Source organism: Labrus mixtus, chromosome 21 (genome assembly GCF_963584025.1).
Source record: "Labrus mixtus chromosome 21, fLabMix1.1, whole genome shotgun sequence".
Taxonomy (NCBI): domain Eukaryota; kingdom Metazoa; phylum Chordata; class Actinopteri; order Labriformes; family Labridae; genus Labrus; species Labrus mixtus.
Genome location: NC_083632.1, coordinates 4,420,885 through 4,438,142, shown reverse-complemented (window position 1 = coordinate 4,438,142; position 17,258 = coordinate 4,420,885). Strand labels below are relative to the sequence as shown.

General features: G+C 49.8%; 1 protein-coding gene across 1 annotated transcript in view; it reads right to left on the bottom strand.

Moving 5' to 3' along the window:
- vps25 (vacuolar protein sorting 25 homolog) overlaps positions 1-4,321 on the bottom strand; it is a 7,772-nt gene extending 3,451 nt beyond the window's left edge. The window contains exons 1-2 of the mRNA XM_061028236.1: positions 4,196-4,321; positions 2,099-2,244 (exon numbers count right to left, since the gene is read on the bottom strand). Coding sequence (XP_060884219.1) covers positions 2,099-2,244; positions 4,196-4,242 — 193 coding nt within the window. The 5' untranslated portion in view covers positions 4,243-4,321. The remainder of the gene's footprint in view (positions 1-2,098; positions 2,245-4,195) is intronic.
- Between the last annotated feature and the right edge of the window lie 12,937 nt (positions 4,322-17,258).

Genomic DNA, 17,258 nt, shown 5'->3' with positions numbered 1-17,258 from the left:
AATCTGAAAATACTCAAGTGTTGATTGGTTGACGGCTTGCCAGAACAACCCCCCCCCCCCCAACACACACACACACCCCCTCCCCTCCCCACCGGATCGTGGGTTGGCGGCCTGCCAGAACAACCCCCCCCCCCCCCACACACACACACACACACCCCCTCCCCTCCCCACCGGATTGCTGATGGACGGTCTACCTCCCCCCCCCCCCCCCCCCTTGCTCTCTATCCCTCTTCCTGCATCTTATCCCATCTCTCCCCCTATCCCCTTCCAAGCCCGGCGCAGTCTAGACCTGTGAAGGCTGTGTCGTCATGAGCCGGGGATCCGGCCGAAGATTTCTGCCTTTTAATAAGGCAGTTTTTTTCTTACCACTGTAACTTTTGCTGCTTTGCTAAAGTGCTCATGATGGATAGGCCGGATCTTTGTAATATAGCAATAAGTAAGGTCTTTTACCTGCTTCTTGTAAAGTGTCTCGAGATAACACTTGTTATGAGTTGACGCTATACAAATAAAAATTGATTGATTGATTGATCTCTTATATCTGACAGGGTGACAATTAGTCAACATTGTCGGCAAAAATCGGGGATCCTGTGGTCCGGTGGTTAGTTATGTACAGAGGCTGTAGTCTGGGCTGCCCAGGTCAAAATCTGACCTGTGGCTCCTTTCCCGCATGTCATTCCCTGTTCTCTCTCTCCCTGATTTCCGCCTCTATCCACTGTCCTGTCTCTAAATAGTTAAAATAAATTAAAAAAAATAATTAGTTGTCAACAATTTAAACGTCCATATTGAGTTGATCATGTCAAAGTGCAATGTTAAAAATGTGACATCTTCTCCGAGCTCATCTGCTGAGGAGTGATCCATCTCGCTTCCTTCCTATCTCTGCTGAGAGTTGTGCGTGCAAAACAGCAAACCGGAAGCGTCGCGTAAACAAAACTTAGCCAAACGGAGGCGACCAAAGCAACACCATCAAATTCTAAAACGTCTAATGTCAACGGGGATATCGCCGTCAACGCTGCAAAAAAAAAAAAAAAAAAAGACTGCCTGCAAGATTTTCTAAAGTGGGCCTTGCTCATCGTGGCTGCATGAATTTGAAGAGAAGGCCCGTTGAACTTATCTCTTTAAAGAAAATGTAACTGTGGAGTTCACTGTGAAAGTCCAAACTTAAAGCCACGCTTCAGTCCCTCCCTTTTTTTTAAAAATATTTTATTTTTGGGCTTTTGTGCCTTTAATGTAGAGATGGGACAGTGGATGGGGTCGGAGGCCAGGGAGGGAGGGTGGGGAGCGACATGCGAGCCCGGGCCGCCCGCTTGAGACGACAGCCTCAATGCATGGGGCGCGCGCCCTAACCATTGTGCCACCAGCGCGCCCCAGTCCCTCCCTTTAAAAGTCTTCCCCATTGCACACTTCCTGTTAAACTACTCCGCTCGTACCACTACACAGGTGAGCTAACTCTTCCCATATTGCTATAGTAACCAAATCATCCGTCTTGTGCTTTATGTTACATTTCAAAGCTGATAACTTGAGGAGAGCCATTTAGTGATTGTGCAAAGCAGGATCTGATTGGTCAAAAAATTGATACTGTAAGCCTTACTACTTCTAAATCTCACAAAACGTTTTATAATTGATCTAATTAGATTCAGAGCCGAATTAATCTACTTATTAATAGCATGAATTAATCTTCATCCCTTGTTCTTTCATGTCACTTATCTCGTGCTTTGCAGAGGATTGTGGGTCACAGGCTTGCTTGCATTCTGCTACATTCCACACACAGTCTCTATTGTCCATTAACATGTCTCCTGCATCGAAAGTCTGTGTTCAAAGTCTCGCTCAATGTTTTTAAATTTCAACCTAGCTGCAAAACAAAATTCTCTGTGGGGACAACAAAGATGAAATTGTAGTTTAAACTGTTCAAATGTAAGTCAACACTAGTTACTGCAGCGGTATGGAGGGCAGCTAGCGAGGGGTCAAGTGTCATTTAATACTCCAAATAACGAGGCGGCCTAAGAACCTCTGACTGTCGAATCAAAACAGTCAAATCAAACAGGTTGTTGTATTTTGTTTTTAGGTTAAAACGCTGGTCTCAGGTGGACTGTTAGGATACGTTCTATCTTCTTGTTGTTGAACACGGGGCTTTCCTGAGCCTCCATGACGTCCAGGGTGTAGAGCTTGTGGTGCCGGCAGTACGACAGAGCCAGGGAGCACCACGCCGCCAGCTGCTTCTGTCTCGTGTCAACATTGGGCTGTAGCCTGACCACAAAGACATGAACACAAAAGATGTAAAACACTGAAGCAGAGTCAAGACACAATCCATCCGTACATTAAAGTCGATGCTCTCAGAGAAGGACATTCAAAATATAACTCAGTGGACTCCTTCTCCAACTAATCACTTACGGCAAATTTATGCAAAGGACTAACTTTTCGACGCACTGAATCTTCCTCAGGGTCAAACTGACTCGTGTGCTCCAGTACTTTCTTTGGATCCTGCCTGAGCTATATTACGGAAATTCTTATGAAAATGTACAGCACACGATGTTTATCTTCATTATGAAGGGCTTCTTTCCAGTGTGGTGTCAAAGAGTTTGACTGACCCACACATAGCCACCATTTTTGTAAGTGTAACAGACTGAAAGACCGACTGTGAGCTAGAGGTGGGCGACATGGGAAAAATATCATATCACTATTTTTTTTTTTTTTGCCAAAATCACGATCACCATTTTTTTTCATACTGATCTTAAGACTAATTTGTAAGTTACTGACCAGTTCAACCAAACTTATTTCACTGTATAATGTTTTTAAATGCACAAAAACTTTAAGTTTAATCTATTTGAAACACATCTTGGCAGGAGGTCTGGAGGTCTCTCACCCAGAACATCTTTAGAAACAGAAATGTCTTTCCCTCGATTTGACCAATATTTATGCAGAATTTGAAGGCTTTCTGCACCACTTTGAAATGACGATGTAGTAATGTATGAGCCACACTTTTAACACCCAACATCAGTGTTAACCCTCTCTAATTCTCTCGTAGCTGCACTCGAGGAAAATCTCTTTTAGCCAGGATCCAAAAACGTGTGCAAAGTCTTTTGTTAACAGTGGAAGCTGATTAACACCAGAGGGTAAAGAATAAAATATCAAACCCAACCAAATCACATATTTAACGCATTATTTCTTAAAGTTCTGCAAGTAGCAGCCCCAGACCAAGACGTGACCACATGTACAGTGACTATACTTTATGTTTCTTAAATTCAGGGAGCATGCAAACCCCAAAGTCGCAATTGTCTCCTGTCAAAGCGTCTTTGAGTATTTAGAAAAGCGCTATATGAATCTAATTTATTATTATTAATTATTATAATGTTCTTGTTGAGTTTGGTTCATTCAATGAATCTGCATTTTCTGAATAATAATGACAGCAGCTGATAAAACGTCAACACGCTGAGCAGTGATTTATAACATCTGCTAGAATAGTTTCTCCCAAAATGTAAAAACCCTTCTAGAAAAAAAATACTTAAAAACATAGTCAGTTATTTAAAATGGTTTCCAGTGTACTACAGTACAAAACATACACTTAAAACTTGTTATAAACACACTAGAAATGATCATGTTCCTCATATTAACACTGAGTTTAAGCGCAGGTGTTTTGTGTTTTTCCTGCAGGTGTTACGTCGAATTCTGTGACCGTGGAGGATGAAGCACTAGAAAAAAAAGTGCTGCCATCAGCTGTTGTTGAGTGGAAAAAGTGCACCCTAAAAGTGTAAATACATTCATAAAATTGAAAGCCAGGTCACATAGTCTGCTGGGGAACTATTTGCTGTCACAGAATTAAGTTTAATTTACGTGTTTTGGAAGCAGACAGATTCAGATTCATCTCGCTAAAGCTAACAGCTGAACTCGTTTTCTTACTTATCTTTCACCAGCCTAACAAAAATAAACTCGTTTTATGTTAATCTTAATAGTTATTCCTTAATGAGCTGCTATTTACTCAACGTGAGGGTGTCACTTAAACCTAAGACAGCCAGGTATGTGTGTAGCAAGGTGTGTAAATCACTTCCCTAGCAATCTGTTTTGTTTTAGCTCGTTAGCTGCTAACATGATGGAAGAAGCAAATCAACAACACCTCGTTTCAGAAACATGCAGAGAATGTGTATTTGTTCCTTATTTAAAGCTGTCGTAGTACAAATGGTTTGTAAAAAAGTTGACTCACGTAAAAAACGGTGGGAAATTATACTGCCAGGGCCACTCAAAACTCATTTCAGTGGATGCGGTGCTCACGGCTGACAACTTCCGGAAACGCGTCCAACCTCTAAAAGGTTCCGACCTACGACACAGATTCACTGTTGACTATTAGAAATATGATGAAAAATGATAAGGTGAATATAATTTAAATAGGTTAAAATGAATGTGTGTGGGAAAAGCTGACATACGAATACAAAATATAAAAACAAAACATAATAAAAATACATTTTTATACAGTATTATACAGGACATACAGTATTATGAAAAATCCACTTTTACAGTGTTTTTGAACATACTACAATTCTACAATTCACTTAGCAGACGCTTTTATCCAAAGCGACGTACATCAGAGAGTAAGAACAACACAAGCAAGGATCTAGAAAAAAAGGGAACAATGTCAGTAAGAGCAAACGATCAGCTTTGAGTCTGATTGGACACACAGGTGCTGACAGGAAGTGACCAGAAGCAAAGCACAACATTGAGGGCAGTTCTTGAGAGCTCTAATCAGTCACAACCATCATCATCATCATCAATAATATGGAGACCATCATCATTAAGTTAGTAGGTATTCATGAAAGAGCTGGGTCTTTAGCTTTTTCTTAAAGGTGCAGAGGGACTCTGCAGATCGAATGGAGTTTGGAAGTCCACCACCGGGGGGCGACAGAGGAGAAGAGTCTAGTCAGAGACTTAGAACCCTGTTGTGAAGGTTGGATCAGATGCCTTTCATTGGCAGAGCGTAGTGTATATTTGGGTAACCTGAGTGTCTACCGACCCACAACAAGTTAAATAAACCCATCCAGGCCTTTGTTTGTGGTCTACATAAGTTGTGTCTCCAACACAGAGCAAAATGCTCAGTTTCAACGTTTCTCTCCTTGTGACATCACAGTGGGATTCTGGTTAAAAAAATACCCTCCCCTCCCCTGGTATCTCCACCCATGGACTCCCCCCCTTAGCCCAGGGCAAAACTTCTGCGCAGGTCCGCCATTTTTATTCCCGCTAGTGAAGGAGTGATGTCTACCGGGTAATCTCAGGGGGCGGGGCTCATTGCATTTAAAGAGACACACACACACCAAAACAGAGCGTTCTGAGAGAGCTGGTTTATACACGGTAACAAACAATTTCCAAAGTTAAAATACTCAAAAGTTGAATCCATCTAAAATATTGAGTTAAATTAATTAATCAATTTAAATTGAATATATATATATATATATATATATATATATATTTATATTTTAGTCAACTTAAATCAGTTCAGCGTATACATTTTTAGTGATTCTCTTTTGTGGAAACTTTCAACTTCCTTTCAAATACAAATTAAAAAAAAGGTATAATCTCTACAGGTTATTCGTTTTGTCATAGAAACAAATCAACTTTAACCTTCTGACCTTTGATAGCAGATCAGATCAAATAGCACATCTAAACATTTACAAATGTTTTTACCGCTTGTTGATAAAAACATTTCCACCCAAGAATGTGCAAAAAATCAGTTGTCCTTCTTTTGCTGCATTTATCATTTATTGGTCACTTTTCTCAGTATTTTCAGATGCAATAAACGAATAAAATCAGGTAATTTACACATTTAATGAGGTGATCTTACTGTGGTAACACAAACATTTCAGAAAAGATCTGTCCAAATATTTCTTGGAAGCTTTCAGAAAACTCTCGACCTCACAGCTTTACAAAGAAGTATTTTTCTCAGTCCATGGACCCTTGAAGGGGGCAGTGGTCACCACCGATATTCAATAGGTTCTTCTGTATGACTTTAAATGTATACTGCACTTCCTTTTGGTAGTCAATGTTAATTGCATACAGCAGACCCATGAGCATAGCTACCATATGCTACCAATAGTCCTTCATGCCATGCTGCTTGATCTGATGCAACAGGACGACCTCATCTTCTATCACCAGGAGGATGCTGACGTTCATATGCTTTGTTATGCCGTCCTCAGTGTCTGTAGATTTACAAAAGACAGAAAAAATAGATATAGCTGTAAATTGTTTGTAATACTCTCTGAGAAACAACATTTTCTAGCCGGCAGATCCCCCTATAATCCTTCACTCTGTCAGTGAACTGAGCACAGACACAAAATATGGCAGCGCCCGGTAAGACCTCAGGGTTTCTCTCTTCCTGCAACCCTAGCCCTGTGGTAACACTTAGGGGCGTTAACAGTCAGCTGAATCAGCGCATAGAAAACTTGACATAACAATGTGACAAAGTGGGTGAGAAGCTCTTCTCTTAATCACCACTTGTCACTTAAGTCTTTATTTAATATCAAATCACATCATTAATTACAGTTGTGTATTTAGCTTTAATTTATTTTTGCTTGTGTAACATTGCAGCACTAACTACTATCCCAGGTTTGTTTGTGTTAGCAATAAGTTACAGTTCACATCAAAGCATAAATTAACTTAAAGCAAACACACAGTCTTGACTTAGTTCAGTCATTTTTATTTAGTTTCTGGAACTGCAAAATATCATTGATTGTCTTATCCATACTTACCACTGTTTGTTCTTTTGTTCAGTTTCCCATGTGGTTCCATGCAGCTAAAAGCGGCTAGCCCAGCACTTCCTGGGTATTTATCAGATTGATGATGTCATCGCTGAAGTCACTGGGGCAGACCATTTTGAAGGGGTTTTATTTCTGAGAAATGTTTTCTTTCTAATAATTTCTTTCATGTTTGAGTTACTGGTAGAATGTAATTTAATTATTTAGAGTTAATTTAGTTGAGTAAATGATCTGAGGTTGATTTAAGGGTTTATGTAGATTTCTTTGCTTTAAGAGAAAAGTGTAAACCCACTACTTGAGTTGTGCTGCACCCAGCTGCGGCCATTTTGTTAATGGGGCCCTCTATAAAGCCAGGAGACATGTGCTCTAGCTTGAGGAGAGGTGAGGACGTGCTTCCTTTAACATGTTTCTGGTCTCATGTCTGATTTAATCATGAAGTAAGTTGCCTTATTTACATTGAACTTTTGTTGTTTTGTTACATGTTGGTTTAATCACTCACCTCCTGGAAAATCTTCATCTGCTGAGTTGCCTTTCTACAACCTTCCTAGACAGTTGTGCTAACTACTTTACAAACATTGAGATTGCCATTTCTTTCCATGTATCTAGCGACGTGGAAAATTCCAAGCTTTGGTCTGCAGGGACTCAGACTTTTTCTGACAAAGGCCAATCAATCAATGTGAACACTAGTGTGCCAATTTGTAAGTGTGGAACTGCTGTTTTTTTCAGATACAGGCAGATCCCAGTCTCTCCTCCTCCAGTGGTTCAAACTGGAGTATTGTTGTTGCTGATAAAACGGTTATCCTGTTTTGATCAGAGTTATCAAACCATCCTGCTGCTTCTGGTCATCTCGGTAAGTTCCTCTCGTCTCTGACTCACTGTTTGCTATCTGTCAGGGGCCTGTATCAGAAAGAAGGTTCAACAAATTCTCAGGCTGTTTTTGAAACATCTACTACACTTGAGTACGTACTGATTTCTCTGGCAAAATATTCAGTAGATCATCAGACCAGTCTTCGCTGACTGTTTCCCACAATGCAAAGCGCCAGGTCAAAGATTGAAAAGACGGACAGCAATGGTACCAGAGGAAATAAATACACAAATCAGACAATTTAACCAGATATTGCAATCTCTGCTCCTCTGTATACCTATTGAAATTAATTTAACTGATTCTACAGGATTCTGATGAGTCACATACTTTGCATTTCAGAAACTGAAGTGGACGCCATTGAGGTTTACCTGGACGGACCGTTTCTGGTGTTCTGTGAAGAACATCAGGTCTGTTTTTTGAGTCCATACCTTAGTTGACATCTTGTTGATTTAAAGTTATATTAAGTTGACCTCTTTTTTTATAGGCCTAGTTCTTAGAATTTGCTTTGTAAACTAGAGGTACTTATGTGCATATGGACATTGATGACTCTCTTAATTATGAATGGGTAAAGTCTACCATTCTTGCTAAAAATTACATTAATCCTGAGACTTACAGGTAAAGATTCCGCTCCCTGGACATCAACCCTGATGAGAGCCCTTAAGAGTTGTATGTGATGCTCAAGGAGCTCTTTGGGAAATGGATCCAGCCAAAAGGTAAAAGCATCCAAGAAGTAAGTGAAATAATCACCCTACAACAATATTTGAGAATGTTGTCCCCTGAGCTTCAGGTATCAATCAAAGAGCATGACACAGATTCATCAACGGGGGCTACCAAGCTGACCGCTGTCTTTGTGGCTGCACAGAAAAAGGGTCAACCATGGAGCTACAATGCATGGAGGCAGACAAAGGACAGCCACAAACCAGCCCAGCAGTTCCAACAGGGGGAAGCATCCAGTGCAGATAAGCCTCCCATGTGGGAGGGGCCAGCCAGCTAGCAGGCCAACAAAATCCTGTAGCAAAAAGCTAATTTGTTATTTACATGGACTTGAAGGCCATACTAAACCCATCTCGGCTAAGATGACACAAATGTGCTTAAAAATGACTTTTGTATTAAAATGCAAAACATTGAAGTTAATGGAACCATTCTTGGGGCCTTGCTTGACTCTGGGAGTGATTAGACACTGGTACACAGGAAGTTTGTACCACCCAACATTGTCAGCAGCAGTAACACCATCCTTATCTGTTGTGTTCATGGAGATGAGACGCCTTATCCAACAGCTGACATCTACATTAAGGTAAAAGGTCAAACTTACCTTTTGAACGTTGGGATTGCTGATAATCTGCCTTTTGATGCTGTTCTAGAAAGAGACCTACCAGTTCTTTTTGATTTGTTGGAGCCAGAGCAACAGTGTAACGCTGTGGTAAACAGAATGCAGGCCATGCAATCCAATGAGCTCCTTTTTCAATGAGGAGTTGAGACCACACCTGGGAAGTCTCGGGAAAACCCGCAGACAGAAGGCACAAGAAATTCCAAAAGACAGTGATGACACCACCAACCAGCACTGAGCCAGAATATCCTGCAAAATGTCATCCTCTATCTCTCACCGATCGGTCACAGGAGCTGACAGCCTTCAGGACACCATGGGGCCCTTTCCATTTCACAGCAACAGCATTTTCACAGCGCTCCAGCAACTTTCCAGAGACTCATGGACCAGGTCATTTGTTATTTCTCTGGTTTTGCTGCAGCATATCTAGATGTCATTTACAGTAACACGTGGGAGGAGCACCTGCAAGCTGTCTTGGATCGCCTTCATTCTGCCGGGCTGACTGTCATCGTATCAAAGTACCTTGGCCACGTCATCTTCAATGGGGTTGTACACCCTCAGGTCAACAAAATCCAGGCCATAGAGTCCTGTCCCCTGCCACAAACAAGGAAGCAGCTCCGATCTTTTTTGGGCTATCAGGCTTCTATCACCGCTTCATACCCAATTTCTCCAACAGGGCAGCTCTTCTCACAGACTTGACTAGATCCCGGAGTCCCAATCAGATCCAGTGGACAGAGACGGCAGTGGCAGCTTTCAGTGATATCCAGCAATCACTAAGTAAGCAACCTCTGCTGTACAGCCCAAACTTTGACGAACATTTTCATCTGCAAGCTGATGCTTCTGACAGGGCTTTGGGAGCTGTGTTACTCCAGGGACTTCAGGATGATCGGCATCCAGTCGCCTACATCAGCCGGAAACTGTTCCCCAGAGAGGTTCGATATTTGACGGTGGAGAAGGAGGCACTGGCTATGAAGTGGGCCCTTGATTCCTTCCGGTACTACCTTCTTGCTCAAGAGTTTACCTTGGAGACAGATCACAAGGCCTGTTTGGTTTGTAAACTTGGTTTTCTATTTTTGGGTAAAATAAAAACCTACCTTTAAACTTACTCCTGTGTCTCGTGCCTTACTGCTTGGTCCCTAACAGTCCCCCACAAGAGAATCCTTCTCACCAGGGTAAAAGTGTTTATAAGACACACTACAAGTGAAGGCCTGTGCCTGGCCATGAAATGTTTGTCTGATTTCACCTATGGCTTTGATGATGTCACCAGTTGTAATGGTCCCAATGGATTTCATTAACTACATAAAGATGTGGGTTCTTCTTTTTTAGGCTTTGGTATAGAAACCATCCAGTGGTGACGAGAAGACGTACCACTATCTCCTCACACAGAAATACGAGGGAAAATACGTACACCCATTTTTCAGCCGTACGTACGTTTGATAAGTGAGGGCCAATATGTGTTATGTTTTTGTCAACTGGGATATACAATGTGTTTCTACTCATGTAAAGGATGAGTTTTTCCACATTTCAAACTTTGCCTTATTGTTATTACTTCTAACATCTTTTTATCTTTTTTTAACGTTTTATCACTGGAGTTTTTCAACTGCATTTTAAGCTGGTTTTGGCTGTAATCATTCTAATTGAACTGACTTTGACAGGGAAGTGTGGAGTTCTGCATGCTGAACAAAGAGTCTCTCCAGAGCTGGTCGCCGCCACAGTGGAGAGCAGTAATCCTGCCTCATGACGAGCTTCTTCTACATCATATCAAGGTAAGACAACACCACTGCTGGAACATTAACCCTTGTGCCCTCCTCAAATTTGTTTATATTTTTCTGCTGTGAAGTTAAACAACTTCCCACTTGCTCAAAACTACAAACATTCAATTATTTTCAGGATTGTAACCCTTTAAATGCAAATAAAAATCATACATATTTGCTTTTGTATAAATTGCTGTTTTGCTGCTTTTGACGGTAGAGAGAAGAGAGAAGAGAGAAGAGAGAAGAGAGAAGAGAGAAGAGAGAAGAGAGAAGAGAGAAGAGAGAAGAGAGAAGAGAGAAGAGAGAAGAGAGAAGAGAGAAGAGAGAAGAGAGAAGAGAGAAGAGAGAAGAGAGAAGAGAGAAGAGAGAAGAGAGAAGAGAGAAGAGAGAAGAGAGAAGAGAGAAGAGAGAAGAGAGAAGAGAGAGAGAGAGAAGAGAGAAGAGAGAAGAGAGAAGAGAGAAGAGAGAAGAGAGAAGAGAGAAGAGAGAAGAGAGAAGAGAGAAGAGAGAAGAGAGAAGAGAGAAGAGAGAAGAGAGAAGAGAGAAGAGAGAAGAGAGAAGAGAGAAGAGAGAAGAGAGAAGAGAGAATCCCTGGCCCCCGGTCTCAGGGGTGTGTGAGAGACAGGGAGGCTGCGGGAGGAAAATCTCGCGCGAGATGTCCCTCCCTGGCCCCCGGTCTCAGGGGTGTGTGAGAGACAGGGAGGCTGCGGGAGGAAAATCTCGCGCGAGATGTCCCTCCCTGGCCCCCGGTCTCAGGGGTGTGTGAGAGACAGGGAGGCTGCGGGAGGAAAATCTCGCGCGAGATGTCCCTCCCTGGCCCCCGGTCTCAGGGGTGTGTGAGAGACAGGGAGGCTGCGGGAGGAAAATCTCGCGCGAGATGTCCCTCCCTGGCCCCCGGTCTCAGGGGTGTGTGAGAGACAGGGAGGCTGCGGGAGGAAAATCTCGCGCGAGATGTCCCTCCCTGGCCCCCGGTCTCAGGGGTGTGTGAGAGACAGGGAGGCTGCGGGAGGAAAATCTCGCGCGAGATGTCCCTCCCTGGCCCCCGGTCTCAGGGGTGTGTGAGAGACAGGGAGGCTGCGGGAGGAAAATCTCGCGCGAGATGTCCCTCCCTGGCCCCCGGTCTCAGGGGTGTGTGAGAGACAGGGAGGCTGCGGGAGGAAAATCTCGCGCGAGATGTCCCTCCCTGGCCCCCGGTCTCAGGGGTGTGTGAGAGACAGGGAGGCTGCGGGAGGAAAATCTCGCGCGAGATGTCCCTCCCTGGCCCCCGGTCTCAGGGGTGTGTGAGAGACAGGGAGGCTGCGGGAGGAAAATCTCGCGCGAGATGTCCCTCCCTGGCCCCCGGTCTCAGGGGTGTGTGAGAGACAGGGAGGCTGCGGGAGGAAAATCTCGCGCGAGATGTCCCTCCCTGGCCCCCGGTCTCAGGGGTGTGTGAGAGACAGGGAGGCTGCGGGAGGAAAATCTCGCGCGAGATGTCCCTCCCTGGCCCCCGGTCTCAGGGGTGTGTGAGAGACAGGGAGGCTGCGGGAGGAAAATCTCGCGCGAGATGTCCCTCCCTGGCCCCCGGTCTCAGGGGTGTGTGAGAGACAGGGAGGCTGCGGGAGGAAAATCTCGCGCGAGATGTCCCTCCCTGGCCCCCGGTCTCAGGGGTGTGTGAGAGACAGGGAGGCTGCGGGAGGAAAATCTCGCGCGAGATGTCCCTCCCTGGCCCCCGGTCTCAGGGGTGTGTGAGAGACAGGGAGGCTGCGGGAGGAAAATCTCGCGCGAGATGTCCCTCCCTGGCCCCCGGTCTCAGGGGTGTGTGAGAGACAGGGAGGCTGCGGGAGGAAAATCTCGCGCGAGATGTCCCTCCCTGGCCCCCGGTCTCAGGGGTGTGTGAGAGACAGGGAGGCTGCGGGAGGAAAATCTCGCGCGAGATGTCCCTCCCTGGCCCCCGGTCTCAGGGGTGTGTGAGAGACAGGGAGGCTGCGGGAGGAAAATCTCGCGCGAGATGTCCCTCCCTGGCCCCCGGTCTCAGGGGTGTGTGAGAGACAGGGAGGCTGCGGGAGGAAAATCTCGCGCGAGATGTCCCTCCCTGGCCCCCGGTCTCAGGGGTGTGTGAGAGACAGGGAGGCTGCGGGAGGAAAATCTCGCGCGAGATGTCCCTCCCTGGCCCCCGGTCTCAGGGGTGTGTGAGAGACAGGGAGGCTGCGGGAGGAAAATCTCGCGCGAGATGTCCCTCCCTGGCCCCCGGTCTCAGGGGTGTGTGAGAGACAGGGAGGCTGCGGGAGGAAAATCTCGCGCGAGATGTCCCTCCCTGGCCCCCGGTCTCAGGGGTGTGTGAGAGACAGGGAGGCTGCGGGAGGAAAATCTCGCGCGAGATGTCCCTCCCTGGCCCCCGGTCTCAGGGGTGTGTGAGAGACAGGGAGGCTGCGGGAGGAAAATCTCGCGCGAGATGTCCCTCCCTGGCCCCCGGTCTCAGGGGTGTGTGAGAGACAGGGAGGCTGCGGGAGGAAAATCTCGCGCGAGATGTCCCTCCCTGGCCCCCGGTCTCAGGGGTGTGTGAGAGACAGGGAGGCTGCGGGAGGAAAATCTCGCGCGAGATGTCCCTCCCTGGCCCCCGGTCTCAGGGGTGTGTGAGAGACAGGGAGGCTGCGGGAGGAAAATCTCGCGCGAGATGTCCCTCCCTGGCCCCCGGTCTCAGGGGTGTGTGAGAGACAGGGAGGCTGCGGGAGGAAAATCTCGCGCGAGATGTCCCTCCCTGGCCCCCGGTCTCAGGGGTGTGTGAGAGACAGGGAGGCTGCGGGAGGAAAATCTCGCGCGAGATGTCCCTCCCTGGCCCCCGGTCTCAGGGGTGTGTGAGAGACAGGGAGGCTGCGGGAGGAAAATCTCGCGCGAGATGTCCCTCCCTGGCCCCCGGTCTCAGGGGTGTGTGAGAGACAGGGAGGCTGCGGGAGGAAAATCTCGCGCGAGATGTCCCTCCCTGGCCCCCGGTCTCAGGGGTGTGTGAGAGACAGGGAGGCTGCGGGAGGAAAATCTCGCGCGAGATGTCCCTCCCTGGCCCCCGGTCTCAGGGGTGTGTGAGAGACAGGGAGGCTGCGGGAGGAAAATCTCGCGCGAGATGTCCCTCCCTGGCCCCCGGTCTCAGGGGTGTGTGAGAGACAGGGAGGCTGCGGGAGGAAAATCTCGCGCGAGATGTCCCTCCCTGGCCCCCGGTCTCAGGGGTGTGTGAGAGACAGGGAGGCTGCGGGAGGAAAATCTCGCGCGAGATGTCCCTCCCTGGCCCCCGGTCTCAGGGGTGTGTGAGAGACAGGGAGGCTGCGGGAGGAAAATCTCGCGCGAGATGTCCCTCCCTGGCCCCCGGTCTCAGGGGTGTGTGAGAGACAGGGAGGCTGCGGGAGGAAAATCTCGCGCGAGATGTCCCTCCCTGGCCCCCGGTCTCAGGGGTGTGTGAGAGACAGGGAGGCTGCGGGAGGAAAATCTCGCGCGAGATGTCCCTCCCTGGCCCCCGGTCTCAGGGGTGTGTGAGAGACAGGGAGGCTGCGGGAGGAAAATCTCGCGCGAGATGTCCCTCCCTGGCCCCCGGTCTCAGGGGTGTGTGAGAGACAGGGAGGCTGCGGGAGGAAAATCTCGCGCGAGATGTCCCTCCCTGGCCCCCGGTCTCAGGGGTGTGTGAGAGACAGGGAGGCTGCGGGAGGAAAATCTCGCGCGAGATGTCCCTCCCTGGCCCCCGGTCTCAGGGGTGTGTGAGAGACAGGGAGGCTGCGGGAGGAAAATCTCGCGCGAGATGTCCCTCCCTGGCCCCCGGTCTCAGGGGTGTGTGAGAGACAGGGAGGCTGCGGGAGGAAAATCTCGCGCGAGATGTCCCTCCCTGGCCCCCGGTCTCAGGGGTGTGTGAGAGACAGGGAGGCTGCGGGAGGAAAATCTCGCGCGAGATGTCCCTCCCTGGCCCCCGGTCTCAGGGGTGTGTGAGAGACAGGGAGGCTGCGGGAGGAAAATCTCGCGCGAGATGTCCCTCCCTGGCCCCCGGTCTCAGGGGTGTGTGAGAGACAGGGAGGCTGCGGGAGGAAAATCTCGCGCGAGATGTCCCTCCCTGGCCCCCGGTCTCAGGGGTGTGTGAGAGACAGGGAGGCTGCGGGAGGAAAATCTCGCGCGAGATGTCCCTCCCTGGCCCCCGGTCTCAGGGGTGTGTGAGAGACAGGGAGGCTGCGGGAGGAAAATCTCGCGCGAGATGTCCCTCCCTGGCCCCCGGTCTCAGGGGTGTGTGAGAGACAGGGAGGCTGCGGGAGGAAAATCTCGCGCGAGATGTCCCTCCCTGGCCCCCGGTCTCAGGGGTGTGTGAGAGACAGGGAGGCTGCGGGAGGAAAATCTCGCGCGAGATGTCCCTCCCTGGCCCCCGGTCTCAGGGGTGTGTGAGAGACAGGGAGGCTGCGGGAGGAAAATCTCGCGCGAGATGTCCCTCCCTGGCCCCCGGTCTCAGGGGTGTGTGAGAGACAGGGAGGCTGCGGGAGGAAAATCTCGCGCGAGATGTCCCTCCCTGGCCCCCGGTCTCAGGGGTGTGTGAGAGACAGGGAGGCTGCGGGAGGAAAATCTCGCGCGAGATGTCCCTCCCTGGCCCCCGGTCTCAGGGGTGTGTGAGAGACAGGGAGGCTGCGGGAGGAAAATCTCGCGCGAGATGTCCCTCCCTGGCCCCCGGTCTCAGGGGTGTGTGAGAGACAGGGAGGCTGCGGGAGGAAAATCTCGCGCGAGATGTCCCTCCCTGGCCCCCGGTCTCAGGGGTGTGTGAGAGACAGGGAGGCTGCGGGAGGAAAATCTCGCGCGAGATGTCCCTCCCTGGCCCCCGGTCTCAGGGGTGTGTGAGAGACAGGGAGGCTGCGGGAGGAAAATCTCGCGCGAGATGTCCCTCCCTGGCCCCCGGTCTCAGGGGTGTGTGAGAGACAGGGAGGCTGCGGGAGGAAAATCTCGCGCGAGATGTCCCTCCCTGGCCCCCGGTCTCAGGGGTGTGTGAGAGACAGGGAGGCTGCGGGAGGAAAATCTCGCGCGAGATGTCCCTCCCTGGCCCCCGGTCTCAGGGGTGTGTGAGAGACAGGGAGGCTGCGGGAGGAAAATCTCGCGCGAGATGTCCCTCCCTGGCCCCCGGTCTCAGGGGTGTGTGAGAGACAGGGAGGCTGCGGGAGGAAAATCTCGCGCGAGATGTCCCTCCCTGGCCCCCGGTCTCAGGGGTGTGTGAGAGACAGGGAGGCTGCGGGAGGAAAATCTCGCGCGAGATGTCCCTCCCTGGCCCCCGGTCTCAGGGGTGTGTGAGAGACAGGGAGGCTGCGGGAGGAAAATCTCGCGCGAGATGTCCCTCCCTGGCCCCCGGTCTCAGGGGTGTGTGAGAGACAGGGAGGCTGCGGGAGGAAAATCTCGCGCGAGATGTCCCTCCCTGGCCCCCGGTCTCAGGGGTGTGTGAGAGACAGGGAGGCTGCGGGAGGAAAATCTCGCGCGAGATGTCCCTCCCTGGCCCCCGGTCTCAGGGGTGTGTGAGAGACAGGGAGGCTGCGGGAGGAAAATCTCGCGCGAGATGTCCCTCCCTGGCCCCCGGTCTCAGGGGTGTGTGAGAGACAGGGAGGCTGCGGGAGGAAAATCTCGCGCGAGATGTCCCTCCCTGGCCCCCGGTCTCAGGGGTGTGTGAGAGACAGGGAGGCTGCGGGAGGAAAATCTCGCGCGAGATGTCCCTCCCTGGCCCCCGGTCTCAGGGGTGTGTGAGAGACAGGGAGGCTGCGGGAGGAAAATCTCGCGCGAGATGTCCCTCCCTGGCCCCCGGTCTCAGGGGTGTGTGAGAGACAGGGAGGCTGCGGGAGGAAAATCTCGCGCGAGATGTCCCTCCCTGGCCCCCGGTCTCAGGGGTGTGTGAGAGACAGGGAGGCTGCGGGAGGAAAATCTCGCGCGAGATGTCCCTCCCTGGCCCCCGGTCTCAGGGGTGTGTGAGAGACAGGGAGGCTGCGGGAGGAAAATCTCGCGCGAGATGTCCCTCCCTGGCCCCCGGTCTCAGGGGTGTGTGAGAGACAGGGAGGCTGCGGGAGGAAAATCTCGCGCGAGATGTCCCTCCCTGGCCCCCGGTCTCAGGGGTGTGTGAGAGACAGGGAGGCTGCGGGAGGAAAATCTCGCGCGAGATGTCCCTCCCTGGCCCCCGGTCTCAGGGGTGTGTGAGAGACAGGGAGGCTGCGGGAGGAAAATCTCGCGCGAGATGTCCCTCCCTGGCCCCCGGTCTCAGGGGTGTGTGAGAGACAGGGAGGCTGCGGGAGGAAAATCTCGCGCGAGATGTCCCTCCCTGGCCCCCGGTCTCAGGGGTGTGTGAGAGACAGGGAGGCTGCGGGAGGAAAATCTCGCGCGAGATGTCCCTCCCTGGCCCCCGGTCTCAGGGGTGTGTGAGAGACAGGGAGGCTGCGGGAGGAAAATCTCGCGCGAGATGTCCCTCCCTGGCCCCCGGTCTCAGGGGTGTGTGAGAGACAGGGAGGCTGCGGGAGGAAAATCTCGCCGAAAAAAATACCACCAGGAGGGTGTGCCAGAAACCCTCCCATAGAAAAACTTAGTTCAGAACCTCTCAGAGAGCTTGGGTAAAG